The sequence below is a fragment of the Thunnus maccoyii genome, chromosome 22, assembly GCF_910596095.1.
Source record: "Thunnus maccoyii chromosome 22, fThuMac1.1, whole genome shotgun sequence".
Classification (NCBI taxonomy): domain Eukaryota; kingdom Metazoa; phylum Chordata; class Actinopteri; order Scombriformes; family Scombridae; genus Thunnus; species Thunnus maccoyii.
The window spans coordinates 13,507,556-13,525,790 of record NC_056554.1 but is presented as its reverse complement, the minus strand read 5'-3'; the positions used below and the strand labels follow the sequence as shown (position 1 = coordinate 13,525,790).

Below are 18,235 nucleotides of genomic sequence, written 5' to 3'. Positions count from 1 at the left end.
GTCAAAACATGGTGTTTTTCTAAAGAAGTGGTTCAATATTTTCAGAAATACATGGCTGTCACATGGCTTTCTTTCTAGGATTTACAGTCATGAGGAAGATAGAGGCCACTCTCATGTCTGCTAGCCTAGCCTTAATAAATACCTACAGCACATAACTCCTCACAAATCCACAAGTTGTTGTTTGCTGGTATAAAGGGCTTCAGAGGTGTCAGTAGGAGTATTTTTGAATTTTGGAGAGAGCAAGACTATCTGTTTCCCCCTGCTTCATCTTTATGCTAAGCTAGGCTAATCACCCCCAGACTCTAGCTCCATACTCACACATGAGAGTGGTATCAATCTTCTCATCCAACCCTTGGAAAACAGTTAAATAGGAATATTTCCCAAGAAGTTGAGCTATTTTTTTTTTTTTTTTTAATCTCTCCCCTTTATTGAACAAGCCATGTAACTAACAAGGCTCATACCAGAATTTCCACTTTGCTCTTATTCACATGAGGATTAGAAGCTTTTCTTTTTAGAATAGAATACTTTAATACGCACTCTTTCTTTTGTTTCCAGACACGGAGGCGGAGAGGAACGCACTGAAAGAGCACGTCTACCCCAAACTACGAGACTTCTGCAGGGAGAACTATGGGATTGAATTCCAGGTAACTGGCTCACTTCCTTGTTTTTCTCTGCCTTCATGTTTCCTTTGATTTTCCTTCCTGTCTTACCTTCCTCCTGCTCCAGAGACCTGTAACTTTCAGAGCAGTAGTTTGCCAGTACTGACTGTTAAGTGCCTCCAAACCTACATCATGGCTTACAGAGCCTCGAGGGGCCCCCCAGAGTCGCATGCCGAGGTCCCTATCCCTTAAGCGGACAGAAGGCCAGCAGAGATAAGGCTTCCATCGGTGAAGGCTGAAACAAATCTAGCTGTGGATAAGACAGCATGATGCAAGGGCTTTTCCTTTGTTGTTGTCTGAGAATTGCCGCATTCTCCCTGTGGTGTCCAGTGATCAAGATCATTTGCATTGCAAATCAACACCAGTGTACATGGAAAGATTGCTATCAGAGGTTTGTTTGTTTAACAAATCCAGAAGAGCCCTCGAGTCAGGGGGAGATTTCTGCCATAGATTGTTCCTGGAAGGATGTGAGAGGAGGTTTGTTTCTGATGAGGGACTTGTGACCCCTGAATTGTTTCGTAGGATGTATTCAGTGGAGTGTTTGCAGCTAATTCTCATTTCATGCTTAGAATGATCATGAAGAGCTCAAAGCATATGCTAAATGTGTACAAGACTTAATGCAATTCATCTGTGTGCACAACGACCGTCCCGTCCAGTGTTTTATAGGGTTTGGTGTCGTTCAAATTGCAAAGTTTTTCTTATTGACTCTTGTCCTTAAAGAATCCTTTTTCTAATTCTTGACATATTATTTGAGTAAGAAAAGAAACTACAATTCATTCCACGCAAAGCCACATTTATTTTCAGCAGACCAAAGCTGCTATTAAGAGGCAAATGTTATGAACTGCATGATTCATTATTTTGTGGTTCTTTCCGGTTTAAAGGAATCAGAAAAACGTTAGAGTCCATCACAAATCAGTACACATGAATTAAAACATGCAAACTGAGTTCAAAATTAAGTACATGCATGTGTTAGAGTAGAAATCTTTCACTGCTCATGATGCTAATGGCAGTCGAAAGTATTGACTTTTTGGTTAAATTTGTCCTGTCCAGAGGGTTTTTTTATAGGAGTGACTGATTGAAGGACTTTGAATGAGTTATGAAGGAGGTGTGAAGGGTCCTGCGTGATGAGTTATTTTATGTCAAAGAAAGGTCAAATAAAGAAAAAATATTCTCTGTCAAGTTGGATTCTCTCTGTATTACTCCAGTTTATTCTCCAGTTGGATTTGAGGGGTAATGTGCTATTACTGGGGGGCATAAAAACACTACAGTATTGTACCATGCAGCAGAAAATGCTGTGTCATTTAGATTGCCACACTTGCATTACAGGATTCTTCCACTATGATTACACCGAATCACTTCTGTCTTTTGTGAGGCTTTGCCACACCTGTAAATGCTAGCCTCTGCCCATCATAGTGAAGTGATTACAATTGTCAAACCTCAGTCATCATTTTAGTCATTTCCTTTTGCGAATCTACGTCGCCATGTTTTCATAAAGAGACAAAAGACATCCACGGTATTGCTGCAAAGCCATACACATGCCCACCAAAGGCATTCACAACAATTTTAATACCTGATCAACGGCGTGTCTTGCACCTACAGCCAGTAACTTTGCATTAATTAACATATACAAGCATCACTTACTACATAAAGTCAAAGGGTCAAAACTGCATTGACCAGACAAAAAGATAGCAAACATCTCTAGAAGACCTGTGTGTGATAGGCAAGCGTGACATAATGCAAGAAGATCCAAGCAGAGATGTTTTGGCTCCTGAACCTGTGGCCACGTGTCTGTCTGGTGATTCAGCTCGCTGTGACGAAGCGTGAGCTGAAATGATTATGCAGAAGGCCTGGGAGTTAATACTATGACTCACTTACTCTGCTCTCCCTCCCCCTCATCCTCCTCCTGTATCCAAACCCCCCATCTCCCCCCCTCCCCTCCATTCCTCATCCCATCCTCACCCACGCCATGGCACCTTGGCTAAAAACCACAGTTTACTGGGGCTTGATGATAATTTGCACCAGGACATGTGAGTTTATATTATGTGTGAAATCGAATACGATTTTAGCATCAACGTATGGTATCTTGTAGCACGAGTCGATTCCTTTTTCTAGCCGCATTCATTTTTCGCTTTGATTTGTAATGTATGTGCGATTCCCCCCCCCTCCTCACCTCCTCTTCCCCCTTCACTAACACGCTCTGTCTCTCACACACATCCGCTGGCACACACTGACACACATATGCCAAGCTGATGAAACTCAATTCTCCCCGGTCCCTCATCACTTGACTCAGTTTCCTTTCAGAACGCTCCCTTAAGAGGATGGAGAGGGATTGCAGGAGATGGAGAGAGGGATAGAGGGAGGAAGAGGGCGCGGAAATCCAGCCCAGGGGGCTGAGGGCCGCGTCCTCATTCAGTCAACGCGCAGCAGCAGCAGTGGGGGGGTGGTGGGGGGGGATCAGGCACCGTGATCCCCTTTTACCATTTCTCCCCTCTTTCTCTCTTTGATCACTCATATATGCTCACCTTTTTTTTTTTTTTTTTTTTTTTTTAAATACAAATTGCACAAAACAGACACACATGCGGAGTTGAAACAGAGGAGTGACGCCAGAGATACACACAAGATCAGGGTCAGATGAGGCTTCAGCCCGTCTGTTACCACACTAGATTTCTGTTGGTGTGTGTGTGTTTGTGAGGTTTGGCCTGCTTCAGTTGAAGCAAAACATCCAGTCTTGGACCATTTGGCGTCATTGATTAGACACTGATAAGGAGATTTTATGCTTCTGAGTTGAGTTTTTGGCCACTCAAATAGACTTATCCGCCATCTGATTATGTGTTGGGACTCTCTAGCAATGAGAGGAGATTAGTCTGAAATTAGTTCTGAAGAAAATGTAGTAGAGCTCTTCACGGGTCCACTTTATTCAGTCTAATCCAGGCTGTACTGCCACCAATCTTGGGACTGTGTGTCAATATGTCTAATAGCCAAATGGATGCGAGCGTACTGTCTGTCAGCTTTGAACACATCTTTGCGTCATCACAGGAGAAAAGAAAAGAAAGCAGGAGAGTGTGAAATGTGAAGTTGAAGGGAGGATGACATGTGTTGCCACTGCTTTCAACCCGCTTCTTAATTGATGCTGCGTCATGCTGCTGCCAGTGTTTTTGATCTATCAGGGTTTGTTTGGGTCGAGTCTAATTATCCTCCGGTCTATGCGAAGGAGGTCTGATTGTCCTGAGGATTAGGTGTGGGTTTGTTTTTTTTTCTGAAAATCTAATTATTTATGTTGGGTTCAACATTGTATTCCACAAGTCCATCTTAAATTGGGTCTGGGTCCTGTGAAAACCTCTATTGTGTAGTAATTAAGCCCTAATCACGTTTACTTTTCAGAATTTGATAGCTTATGATTAAAAACCGATTTCTTGCATTTTAATCAGATGAAATACACAATTTAATGAAAAATCTTAAAGCGTAATTCTCTTCTTTACAGCCAGGAAACATAACTATGCAGAGGGTATGGTTTGCAAGTGGGAACACAGCGCAGTTCAGTAAGCTGGTTTCTGGTGATTCACTGGTGATAAGACATCCAAGCATCTATCACAGCTGGGATAAATATTGCTGAAAAGGTTTCTAGATCTCTAGATTACATATTACATTTGTTTGAAAAGGCATCTTGATGATCAAGTAGCAGCTTCTTCAGGGTTTGCTGGACGTATTTCTTGAGAAAAACTTTACATCCATTACATATACACTGTTATTGTGTTAGTGAGATGCCGCTGCAGTAATAGCAGCTGTTTTTTTCCCCACCTACAACTGGGATTAGTTTACAGATTCCCTCCTCAGGCCAGTTTTTTTTATCATGGTGCACATGCTAGAAAGTTGATTTCTTGTCCAATACTGCTCTAAAATCCTTGTTCCTGTAATTTTAACTCAACTTGAATTTCTTAGACTCATAAATCATTGTTTTACAGTACAATCACTTCCTCCCACATCCAGAAGTTAAACTGAATCTCGGGGCTACAGGAAGCAGCTCCGTTAATAATGTGGTAGGACCTCGCTTTGGTTGCTAAACTCACTGACCGTCTCTCTCTCTCACACACACACACACAGTGCAATTATAATAAAAGTTTCCTGGCCACAGAGTCTGTCCAACGGCTGTCACTCAGACATCCTCCAGAACTCTCGATACAAGCGGCAAAACGGGAGACGAGATGAGGGACATTTCACGAAGATTAAAAAAAAAAGCCTATTCACGTAGTCTATTATGCTTGCATTTTTTAAAGGACGGGAAATATGGCTGTCAATTTGGCTTTGTCAAAAAAAAAAAAAAACCTGCTCTTAGAATATGTCACCCACTTAAAAATGTAAAAGCTAATAATTTTTTTAGCTGTGCTTGCCAGCGACTTTTTGCAGAAGTCAGTTCCTCTCACAAGCTGTTAAGTAACTTCTACTTTGCGACACAAATGAAACATATGAAAGAAAAATGGAACAAAAAGTATTTCTGCTTTCCCCGTTTTAATGACAGAAAGTCTCACGTCTGACTAGATTTCTGCTACGTCTTCTTTTTTTAAATGAAAAACTTCTAAAGGAGGAACAAGTCAAAGCATGAACCCTGTTTATTCGCTGCTCTTCCATCTGTTTACCTGGCCGCCATCATTATTTTATTCGTCTGTCATTCTTTTCTCAGTCTGTTTCTTTCACTCTTTGGCAGCGGGCCACCATCTCCATTCACCGCCCTGCTCTGAAACTGTTGTTTTCTCTGTTGAGTCTCTACAGAAACATATCAACATGCCAGCTGCCGCCACAGGAATGATGCAGACAATCAACAAAGATAATCAAAAATCAAATATGAAATAAATCTGAGCCTGCAGTTGCATCTGTATTTGTATAAACCATGGGAGAAGTATTGATTTTGTAAAGAGGATGTCTTATTACCTCCGGCGTGACTGTTATATTTCCACCACTTTCAGTTTATCTCCTGTCAGCAGGATATCTTAGAAAATAAGAACATATTTCTCTGAAAATTGATAGACAGATAGACCTGGAAGAAACATGACTAGGGGTTGGTTGAAATCACAAGGAAATGTGTTTTCATAGATAGTTATAAAACTGGCAGAGACCTCATTATAAAGTGTGAGAGGACGTTTACAAGATTAAAAATAAATCAAAAATATAAGAGATATTAATGCATTTTAGTGCAATTAAATTGCGAGTGAGCTCATCGGCTAATGAAGAGCAATGTCGTGTGTCCAAATGATAAACTGCACACAATGTCCAATTAAAGAAATTAATGGATTTACAGCAAGTGGTTCACCAAGTGCTACCAATATATATATACACCATTAGAGTTAATGTGTATGTTGTCAGGTTTATGCAGTCTCTAAAACACAGATTGATCTGAAAATGCAAACACATTTTTTGCTGATTTTTCCAGGCAGCTGAGAGATGAGGATATGCAGAAGAAGCTGCGTGGACACTTCGACTTCACTTACAATATTTCATTTATCAATTTATGAACACTAGCAGGTATCCTGATCGGGGTATAAAACTGAATTTCTCACAGGCGTTTCTTTCACTTGTTGTACATTCTCTGAACACCCCTGTAGAGGGTTGTGCTGGCAGTCGACTCTCAACAAAGTTTCAGAAATATCTGCAAATTTACACCCAAAAAAGCACCAAAATTATTCTTCATCTCTGGAGGTGTGCACCAGCTGGCCAGCTGAAATTGCTGCTTTGTTTACCGCCCATCAACATTCCTGCATCGGTCAACACAGTTGTGATTAGATTCTCCTTGCGGGTTTACTTATCGGTTCCAAGTCGTGTCTGCTCCCATTTAGCTCTTATGCGCCTCCATCTGGCATCTACGCCATTAAACCAACAAACATCAGCTCACATTAAAAACGCTGATCCCAAAGCCTTTTAAAAAAAAACACACCAGCCAGCCATACAATTGCTATCAAGACCCCTCTACTGTGCAAAATGTATCTCCCTGAGTGGTTTTACTACAGGCCTGCTCTCTCCTCTGCTGGCGCCTCCATCATACTCACAAGCCACGTGATCTCATTACTTCATGTCTTTGACTGGCTCTTAACCTTAACTTGCTATGGTTGAGCTGCAAAGTCTGAAAAACTGTGCCGTAATTACCCCGGTGTGCCAGTGCTTGACAGATATTTCGAAGGCATGTGTGGGGAAATTTCCTCTCAGCGCTCGCTATCGACAACCTGAAATATTAGAGATCTCTAACATAGAAGTCTAAATCTCTACTTAACTTCCCACCATGTGATCCGACTGTGGAAATCTCATATTTGGCCACAGGTTCGGTGCTAAAACCTGCACTTTCCTCCGGCAGCGTTCATCAAGCATTCTTAAAGATTTACTGCATGTTCTTAATAAAAAAAAATGCCCCGCAGTTGAGAGCTTAAGATATATTTATGTGAGCACAGAGTCTATTTTTACTGTTGGTTTTTTTTTTTTTTGCCTCAGAGTCTTTCTGTTGGTGGGGTTTTTCCGCCTTTTCTTCGCCTGATTTCATGCCCTTTCTTCCTGGGCATCTTGGGCATAATCCCAAAGTCTAATAGTCTAACATTCAATAAATAAAAAAAAGGCTTCTCCTGCACTTGACCTGCCATGTGCAAACACCTTCCAAGGGCGTTAGAAAGCTGCTTAGCAGAAGCTGCTTCGGCTCTTACGTAAGCAAAGGCACCCCCCCCCCTCTACTATAGTTTAAGGGGAAGAGTGGGGGAGAGAGGGAAAGTAATCAAAAGGAGAGGAACAGCAAAGATAGAGTTGGCATGAAAGAAAAAGAGAGAAGGAGGAGGGTGAAAAGACACAAGGAAACTGAAACACATCCAGCCAAATCCATTCCCACAGGAGTCATCTCTTCATCTAAATATGCTTCTTTTAAGAAAAAAAAACCTTAACTAATCCCCTGTTTAAAAATTTTTCCTCTTAACTTCATGTGTCCTTGCCTATTTTGGATAAACATTCCTCAACTTTCTGTTTGCTCTCCCCTTTTCTCCTTCATCTATCTTCCCATTCCTCCATCCTCCAGTGAAGCGCGGTGGGTGATGGGGCAAATTTAATCAGCATATTCTCCCCACACACACGCACGCAGCGAATAGATATGACTAATGTCTTCATTTAGCTTTTAATTACCGTGTATCCTCCCAATCACCTGCTGAAAGCTAGTAGAAACCCATCGTAATCGGGGGGGGGCGCTCATCTCACTTCATTCTCTCCTCCCTCCGGTCGTTGTCAACACAGGTCTCCCACACATGTGGGAAGTTAGAAGTAGATTAGTGACACTGATACACGGTGACTGATGTGCCAAGCAATGAGTTTTCTACAATAGGCCGACATGAGGGATGCTTGTCGTGTACGCACTAGTGAGTGGGAGAGTTTCTTTGCAGAGCCTTCAGTGGTTGATGATGGCAGAGGGGGCTTGCAACCAATCAGTGTAGTTGTTACATCCACGTTGTTTGCAGTAGCACAGAAACAATTTGTCTGTCATCAGAAAATGTATCACAAGTTATTTGTTAAGCAATGATGTCAAACATTCTCTGATTTTCTATTTTTCTCAGTTCTGTATCATTTTAAATTCAGTATTTTCATTTTGACCGTTGTCAGACAAAACAAGCAATTTGATGGTGTCACTCAGGGCTCAGGGGAAATATCAATACAAAAATAATCAGCTAGAGCTGCAACTAATGATTATGTTCATTATTGATTCATCTGTCAGTTGTTTTCGTGATGAATCGATTAGTTGTTTGGTCTATAAAAATGTCCAAAAATGGTGAAAAATGTCAATCACTGTTTCCCAAAACCTAAGGCGACATCCTCAAATGTCTTGTTTTGTCCCGACTAACAGTCCACAACCCAAATACATTCAGTTTACTGTCATAGAAGTCTAAATAAACCAGAAGATATTCACATTTGAGAAGATGGAATCAGAAAAATGACTCAAAACGATTAATCGCATAGTTGGCGATTAATTTTCTGTCTGCTGACTAATCGATTAATCTTTGCAGTTCTATAATCAATAGATTAAATAGAAGTTGCCAACAAGGTCGCTGGGATTCTCCAAAAGGTTGCAACACAAATCTGTGACAAGGTCAATGTCTGCTACACATCACTCAGACTTTCTTCTAATCTTTGCTTTTTTTCTCCTATCTGGTTAATTAGAACTCTAATCAATGTATTGTGAATAATCACCAACCTGAAAAGAGGGGTCACAAGTAGACATAGTTTTGTTACGAGTAGTCGCAAGCCAAAAAAGGAAGGGAACCTTTAATTAAAGGGGATTAATTGATCATGAAAACAGTTGTTAGTTAGGATATAGGAGGAAATATGCAGCTAGCTGACAGCTGTATCCCTCCACAGCGTCACAGCTGCTCACAGGTGCACAGCAATAATCAAGCAGATGAGCTGAGGTGGAGTTCCAGCCCTCCTGCTGCTCCTTCCAATAATGGCACCGACAAAATCTCTCCCAGACTGTCAAAGTGAAGTCCCCTCACTCTCAGTTTCAGTGCCGTCCGGTCGCGCGGGGCTGCCAGTCACCGCTGCTGTTCCCTGCCACACTGCAGATGTGTCAGTCATCGTGCGGGGCTAAACTCATTTGAGCTAGCTAGTCTGGTGAGCAGCAGAGCATGAAGGAAGACAGCAGCCCTCCCCGCTGAATCACTTTGGCTTCACCTCACCCCCCCCGCTCCATCCTTTACCTTTTACTTCTCGCTCACCGCCAGCAGAGAGAAAGACTAGCAGAACTGATAAACTAAAAGAGAGAGGAGAGAGAAGAGGGAAAAAATTCACAATAACACTAATTATTTGGGGACTGAAACCTCAGTCTCCAAGCAGCAAAGGCCATCAGGTATTATGTATCTTATTGTAACCCTGATGTCAGACCCCAGCCAGCAGATTGAAAGCTACCGGAGACCCAGGAAAGCCGGTGGGAGGGCTTGTTGTTCTCTTAGAAGAGCCCGAGCCAGCAGCAGCAGCAGCAGCAGCAGCACCGTTCGGGCCTCACACACACATTCACCCAGGCGTTTCCTCACCCTCCTCTACTTTGGTGGGAGATTCCCACTGTGGCGTGTTTACAGTTGGAATTGTCTGAACTGCCAAAACTTGTGACATATTGGTTGAGGGAGACCCCCACTGTTGTGTGCGAGTATGTGTGTTTATCACTCCTCCCTGCTGGTCTGCAACACTGAGGGTGTTGTAGTGGTTTTCAGCAAAACAGAAGCGTAGTGCTAGTAGTAATGGCATTAGTTCAACTGAGATTTTAGAATTTAAGCCTACTGATCGTCTTTTGAGTTCTTTTGCCTTTGTTGAATTATACTTTGTTCTATTTGTACAACCTCCAAACTTTGGTCTTCCTTGAATTCTCTTCAGTACAGTTCTAATAGGTTCACTATATGCATGAAAACTGACCACCAGATTTCATGCACAGTCCTGTATTTGGTTGTAAAGAAACAAATGAAAATATGTTTGAAGGTTTTGCAATTTGCAGGCTGTTTCGCAGGAGTTCGAGTGCTCCAGCAACCCTGTTCTTTTAAAAGAAAATCTATCATTTGCTTTTATAAGTGGAAGAGGATGGTTGAACTATTTTATTCTGTTCTAAACCAGAAATATTTCAACAAAGGACAACAAGAATGTTTTCCATTTAGAGCTGCACACGTTTAATTTGTCTTTCTGCTCTTACACAAACACAGTAACACCACATTTTGCTAATGTCCTTGTGTTCAGGTGGTGGATCTGTACTGGGGCGTAGACCCAGAGGAGTGGGACAGTCCAGAGCTGCAGCGACTCAGAATGAAGCTCCTGGAGGAATGTCTAAAGACGTCGGCTGGACCCTGTTTTGTTGTGAGTATTTAATACTGCTTAGACTACAGTTACAGTGAAGTGTAACACACTCTGTCTCATTATAAGACCGGATTGTTGCCAGGTTATATGCTTTTGAAGATCTAACATATATATATATATACATATACAGCTTGATGATGTTAATTTCCGTATTAGAAAGAAAGCAACGGAAGTGAAACAACTTCATAAACATGACACTTGATGCTCCGTCATCTCTGCTGTAGTGGGATCAATGATAAAGTGTCTTGGCCAAGCATATGGTGAAGTACTGAAAACCCATGAAAAGCTAAAATTACACTTGTATGAATGAGTTATGTGAAAACCTCAGCAAGGAGGGAGAGAGTGGCATGACGCGTAATTACGGCTGACATTTTAGTGATCTTTTTTAGATAATTTTAGGCTACATCACATAAAAAGGAAGGGAAAAAAAAAAAAAAAGTCAGGCACGAGGAAGGGAAAAGACGACGGGAAGAGAAATGGATGGTGAATTATTCAAATGGAACAGATCCGTTTCCAGAGGTTGAAATTGAGGTGAGAGATCACAGGGAGAGGTAATGCATTATGGGTAGGACAGGAGCCCTGGTCTCCAGAGAGCATAATCCCCCCCGTATTTCCCTCAGCTCCGTCTTCTCCCACCCTGCATGCTTTGCTTCCTTCTGCTTCTCTCTTACACAAGTTGTTGTTTTTTTTCCTCTCTCACACACAAACAAGCACACTTCACTGCAAAAATTTTGCATCTTTACGATTCATTTCCAGTTTATTTCCAGTGGAGTGGTACTCCCTTTTCACATGTTTCAAGAAAATTCTTCATACATGTGAAACTGCTTCGGAAACACGCGCTGGTTTTAAAAATAAAAAGACATTTTCTGAGTGAACTCACGTGGAGATTTATTATATGATATTTGGCATTCTGGCTTCTACCTCATCACTCCATTCACGTTCATGACAATAAGCTCAGCGCAGCAGATTTTGAGGAGTGAAGGTCATAAACTCAACCCCCCCCAAACACACCATAAAGACCCTGACACCAGTATGGACTCCACTATATGTGGACCCATTCAATAAAGACTGTTAGATGCAGTTGAAACCATCAGGAAAAGTCGAATTAAGATTGTTTTGTGAAAATAAGAGCTCATAATGTTCAAGCAACCAAACGACAACCAAATGAAATCAGCTCCATCACCATAACAAATTCATTTTCCAGTAAATGCCAGTGGTAATTCCACACATAGACAACAGCAGCATAGATCTACAGAGAAGCAATAAAACAGCCAGCAGCATCAGGAGAGCGGAGCTCATGTCGGTTAGCATAAGCAGCAAGAACGTGTACTTACCTCGGCTGAAGTGAGGCGGTAACTGTCACAAGCGGTGACATCGTAGATAGGAAAACCCCATGTCCGATTTAAACTTGAAATAGCATCTCTGGCCCAGAGCGGATATGACAAACAGCTGACGAACACAGTCAGGAAAGCAGTAGCATCAGGTCCGCAGCCCAAACGTATTTGTTTCCTCCATAAAACCATCCTGAAGTAATCAAAGGGTTAACAGGTGAGCTTCTTTATAAAATGCTAAAGCAGCAGCAGCAGCAGCAAAGTTTTCATTTGAGCAGTTTGGTAACAAGGCAAAAGAGGAGGCTGTGCACAAACAGTTTAAATAGCCCGCCCTCTTACAAAGGGTGCGTTTGATATATGTTGCAGTGTGTAGAGGACGTCATGTGAGTGTAGCTCTCTACATGGTTTGACTGCTTGAACTACAATAGTTCATGTGCACATAATATATGAGCTAAATGTAACATATGCAAATTGTTAGGAAGAATATTTCTCCATCCACTCTAGTTTGTGTCCAACCTCTTTCTCTCAAGTGTTCATAATATTACCACAATATAGGAGTATTTGTTACAAATATTGCCTGGGTGTCTTGGCAATGACCTCTGTGTCTCTAACAGTCGGTTGCTGTTAATGTCGGCAGTCTTTGGAGATTTCTCTGCTGATTACTTTTTTCTCATGCTAAAGTTTTTGATTCACTAGGGAAATTTCATATCATGGCTTCTAAAAGCCCGTTGAGACATCCCATGCGATATTGGTCCGTGCGGCGTGAGCTCAATCAAGCTAAACTGGGCTGAGATGATCAGATCTCAGCTGAAAAGAAGTGACACAGTCTCCCCCTTTTGTGCTGCTGCCTTGGTGTTTGATGCGGTGATGTACATGCCGCACTGATTCCATTCATTCCCATCAGCCTCGCCGCCTTCTGTCCCTGCTGCAATTTCACCATCTTAACCCCGGCTGACCCCGTGCAACACCACACAAACACACTGAGGGAAAGTAGACACACACACACAAAGACACCTACAACTCTTTTTCTTCCTCTGATCCGCTTTTTTCTTTTTTTTTTCCGCTCTCGCCTGCTTTCAAACCACACAGGCACATACAAACACAGCATCTTGACCCGAGGCATTTTCTCTGTCATGAGATTGAGAATCAGTCAGGGTATAGTCTTAACTCAGATTCTTTACACCCTCCTACACACCCACACGTTCAAGATATAAACACTATAGTGCACATCTTCCCCATCTGGCTGGTTAAATCTTTAATGGCATATTCTAGTAGCCCCGCTCTCTGCGGAGAATGTAGGTTTTTATGCCGAGGACCTCACAGTAGCTCCGCAGGATGAAGTCCCATTCAGACTTGTCAAAGCCAGCTGCTACGGTCCCTGCAGCCCAGCTCCCCGTCACCACAGAGGCCAGCCAGCCCTGTTTCCAGGACTGGGGAGCTCCTGAGCGACGACGGCGGGCCCTTTGATCAGAGACTTGGATCCTCATTCATGACAGTTCTGGGTTGTCTGGGCCATCTCCGGAGTACCGTTGTTTATTTTTACGGGGTGGTAGACCTAGATATATATGTGAGCACGGGGGGGAGACGTCAGCAGAATTTAGGGTCTCTTTGTTTTTGCACGTAGCGAACGCATTTGTACAACATTTCGCTCTCTTTATTCTAATTTCTCTTAAAATTTCTTTCTCTTTGTCTCTTTCAAACACAATTTTTGGCATGCAAACATCTCACAGACATACCGTTACCGTCACCTTCACCCGCTCAGTCCACCTCAAACACAGCCGCTAGGCCGACAACACATACACAGCACACACACATGACAGCAAGAGGAGACTTGCTGTCGTGTGTGTCCAGAGCCCGATGCATGGATCAGAAGACAGGTTGGAAATAGGGGAGGCATGATGTGTTTCTATCACAGAGAAAGAGTGAGCTGAAGAGCTGCTGGGAGGGGAGAAAGGGGGAGGACGGGAGCTCGAGGTGGGAATAACATCTTCCCTAGAAACACTACAGAGGAAACACAGAAAGAGGATTGACATGCGTAGGTTAGACGTGCCGTAAGAGAATCCCTGCAACAACTCCATTCGGCACATACATCTCTCCTCATTCATCTCCCTCTTTTACTCCACTAAAGCATCAAAATAAGCTTTGATATTACATTATTTCCATTATCAAGTTCTTTTGATTTGGTCCACATGTGTGTGACCATCAAGATTATTGTTGACAGACTTGTATTAGCTCATAAGAGAGTCAGTCAACTGTGATATAACCAGCTTTTTCATCGGATATGTCATTCTCTCTTTATGAGTGCGAAATCAATCGCAGCAAGTGTCTTTCAGAGGGCACGGCTCAACACGAGACAGGTGGCAGTGCAGGGCTGTTAAACACACACACACACACGCATGAATATACACACACACACCACACCTGGGTGAGGGGGGCTTTTATCTAACCTGTCGATGCAATAAAGCCGGTTTCCATAGCGATAGCAGGGGTTGGCATGGTGATGGTGTCATTGACCCGGAGATTAAGCATGACAATGAGCCATGACTGTTTTTTTTTTTTTTTTCTTCTTCTTCTTCTTCTTTCCTCTCCTCTACTCTGCTCTCCAACAGTCTCAAATTCCCTCATGTAAAGACCACTAAAGCTTGATAAATGCCTCAAGGACGCATATCGGCGCACAGTATGTAGCCGCTCATCCAGTTTTGCGGCTTTTTTTTTTTTTTCTACTCGCCTGGCTATGTAGTTTACCGCATGTAAGAGGATAGTTGAGGATAATGTAGCTCTTATTTTCTCTTTCTGCTTCTCTCCCCCATTCACTTAACATGATGTAACTGCTAACATGATAGCCCAGACTGGGTGGTTTAACTCTCATCTTCAGTGGTAGTTGATCTACAAAGAGTAGTAGAAATGAAAAAAGCTATGATGTTGGAAATTCATCTTTCTCTGTATGCTTTTGCAAAGATTTAATTTATTTTTTTCATTTTCATACCATGCAACATATTAATTCTAAGCAGGTGCGGTATTTATGACAGTGTTCAACCTGGAGTCGGTATGCATACTAAATACACAAAGAAAATAGAGGAGCTCCAAAAAAAATCTTGGGGAAAAAAAAGAACATCTTTGTATTTTTGTGATGTTTAAAGGATAAGGCTATAAAAACACCAAAACTTAAGTCAGTGTCTCAAAACCTGTGAACAAAGTCTCAATTTCTCCCAATTTTTCAACTGAAAACATCATCTTTAAAAACAGGTCACGTATATATTGTTTTTTTTTCTTTAAAAAAAAAAGGCTAAGTAATTGCCTAAGAGCTGGGCACTGTAGTTTTTTTGCAAACATTACTCAAGCAGGAGTAAATAATGCACTTTTAGGGACTATCTATATCAAGCTTTGGCTGCACAGGCAGTACTTGTGTGTAGAATAACTGAATTGACAATATGAAAAATATAGAAGATTGCCATCATTACCCTTTAATTTGCAATGTCATTAGTGCATGTGTTGCAACCTTTTATGTTAGGACAATAACTATTAACTACTGTCTGCAGTGTGGGCGTTGATTGACAGCTGTGATTGACAGTTCACTCACCTACTGCTCTCCCCAAGTTTAATGTTGCTTGATTACGATATCTGCCCTGTTAGCACAATTTAGCTGAAGTAGCTAACATTAGCCCAAGCGTGCATCGCAGTAAGCTAGCCTTAGCTTGGGTCCGAGGTAGCAAGACGTGTTTCTAGAGCGTGAAAGGCAACACCCTGCCCTCCTTATTCTGAAGTTCCTGGCTCCAAATAGTTGGCGTTGACCATAAGCAGCAACTCTGGGCTTCAAACTGGCTCCAGTGCAAACCAGTGGATGGTGTCACACCTCGCTACATCCATCTTTATAGCCAGTCTATGCTTTAAACTCTCGCTCTGTGAGTGAGACTGTATGTCTTTCTTTGATGAGATCGTTCCCTTCTTTTTAGAGTCATTTGTCCCTTGACTGTGCCAAAGCTTATGCAGCAAAATATCAGAACAGTTGACAGAGTGTTTCATTGATTGATTGACCATGCGAGTGATTGATTTGTTGATTCATACTGTAGCTGTGTACAATGTCTTAGTTGCCTCTCCCAACTGGCTCATCAGATAAAGTGCACTTAGCCAGAGTATAAAAAAACCATTCCAAGGATGAAAAACCAGAGGAGGGAGGGAGAGAGGGAGATCTACTTGGCTATTGTCACTTTAGCCTCCTGTGTTTCTTGCACCTGCGGCTGCTAAAGTGTAATAAGAACTACTGCAACCCTTCTGTCCCCTTTCAAAAGGCAGACACACATACTGTACACATGAAGTCATACACACAAACACACACACACACACAGAAGAGTGAAGTTTTAGCTCGTCAGCTGTCATGCTGTAATCCACTTTAGATGGCCTCATTCCAGGCCCGCTCTCCGGCTAAGACAGGGGTGTTAAAACCAGCCGGCAAATATTTGGACACTTTTTACAGTTTGGCTCTGGTAAGTCGAGTAGGTGATGGAAGTGACAGTAGATTACACAGAAAGGTGGAGTGTGTGTGTTAATGTGTACGTGCATCTGAACACCCGATTTTGTCATTTTTGATAGGAAACACCGGGTAGTTTTTTATCCTAATCTCTATCTTACATACATACACACACACAACCACTCCATTCATCCTGCTGTATCACCGCGAGGCGAGCTGACAGAGACTTTGTCAGCAACTTGGAGAGTGGCTGTTCTGCCCCCCCCCCCCCCCCCCCCCCCCCCCCCCCCCTTCTCGCTCTCTCTCTCTCACACACTAAATGTCTCTCTCTCAGCATTACTGTAGTTCAGCCCAGTGCCTCCATCGTCTTCTGACACATCACTGCAGCATTGTGAGTCATAGGCGGCCATCTAAAAGGCGGGCGGGTGGATGAGGTGACCGGCAGGGCGTCAGTCATAGCTTCCTAGAAGATCTAAGGTGTTTGTCGGCTGCTGCAGCTAAAATATGTCAGTTTGGCTTCATCATGAAAAACTTATATTGTTCAGGGTTCCTTAATCAACCTTCTCGTATCACTTCCCATTAAGAAAATCTGTTAGATCACATTTATCCCAATGAGATTTCATCTCATGTAAGAAAAGTATGAGGAAAAAACACAAATTATGCAGTTATAAATATTTCTTTTTGAAGTAACCCTGAGCTAAAACGTGCGCTCATCACCGGAAACAATTTGGGCTTGAATTCAGCTCGCAACCTGTTCTGTCAATCACAAGTGAAGATAGTGAGCAGCCTGCCCTACTTATCTATTAAACTCTTTATTTTGCCAGGAAGAGAGCAGAGAGAGTTGCACACAGGGGGAAACCCCTTACCTTCTTCTTTTTCTTTGTTACTTTTGTTGTTTCTGTATTTTAAATATGTTTGGCTCTTGTTCTCTGCTTAAATTAGCACTATTTTCTTATTAGGCTTCTTGCTTTATTGGACATCCTTGAACATTCCCATCACAAGGGGCGTTTGTGTGTGTTTTAATTTATAACAAAGCATCAGTTTTGTTTTGTTGCAAATACTTAAATATTCAAGGGTCAGAGGATTATATTTTTATCCCTTCTACTGTTTTTTTGGCCTCTACACCCCTACAAATGCATTATGCAAGTGAGTTTGGATCCAAAATGTCCCATAATACCTAACCTTGCAAGTGACACCTCCTCCTCCAAACCAACTGATATTGTACATGGTAGCGTGTCTTCTAGATCCAAAAGATGCTGCAAAATGGTACCACATTTGTGCCACACGGACACATCCACTGTGTGGATGTAAATTAATTTACCAACAGGCATTTGCGGGAGAGTAGGCTGTCCTACAGACCACGCCACATGCCATCCTCTCATTCTGCTTGTTCTCTGCATCTGTTCCCACTGCGAATGCCAAGGGAACAAGGAGTCCAACACGGAGTGGCTTTGAAGCGTCATTGCCCTGAGCGCACCAACGTAGTTTTCCTGCTCAACGGAGCTCACAGTCGTTCGGCTTGTCCCTCACTCGCTCTGCGTCTTCGCCCCGAGGCTGTAGCCGCATGTGAGTTACAACACATGGAGTAAAGATCAGTTGGTCATGTAGTGGAAGGTTTCCAGTGATTTTTTTTTTTTTTTTCCTCTCCTCTCTCCTCCTATTGTCCTCCAATGTGACTGATAGAGCACATCAAGGGACCGTGCCAGGAAACGGCCCTGATCATTTCCGACGGTATCGAATCGGCTGTCACTCAAATGTGTGTGCAGAGCGGCCGAGGGGGGAAGAACGGAGAGTCACTGGAGCTTACAGTAGATATGCCATGTGGAGTGGGAGATAAAAGTGGGATGAAAAGGCCACTATTTAATTTGATGATGCCTAATTATGCAGCTACAGTGTTGAGCGTTCTGGTATCCGACTAAAAAGATTGC

At 42.5% G+C, this 18,235-nt stretch overlaps 2 protein-coding genes across 7 annotated transcripts in view; one reads left to right on the top strand and one right to left on the bottom strand.

The window, feature by feature from the left end:
- Positions 1 to 12,190, bottom strand: part of LOC121889112 — a 122,355-nt gene extending 110,165 nt beyond the window's left edge. The window contains exon 1 of the mRNA XM_042400822.1: positions 11,843 to 12,190. The gene's annotated coding sequence lies outside the window, so the exon portion shown is untranslated. The remainder of the gene's footprint in view (positions 1 to 11,842) is intronic.
- Positions 1 to 18,235, top strand: part of LOC121889107 (NACHT and WD repeat domain-containing protein 2) — a 53,045-nt gene that overhangs the window by 18,662 nt on the left and 16,148 nt on the right. For all 6 annotated transcript variants that reach the window (XM_042400804.1, XM_042400802.1, XM_042400806.1 and 3 more), the window contains exons 3-4: positions 556 to 644; positions 10,392 to 10,508. In XM_042400804.1, the coding sequence (XP_042256738.1) occupies positions 556 to 644; positions 10,392 to 10,508 (206 nt within the window). The remainder of the gene's footprint in view (positions 1 to 555; positions 645 to 10,391; positions 10,509 to 18,235) is intronic.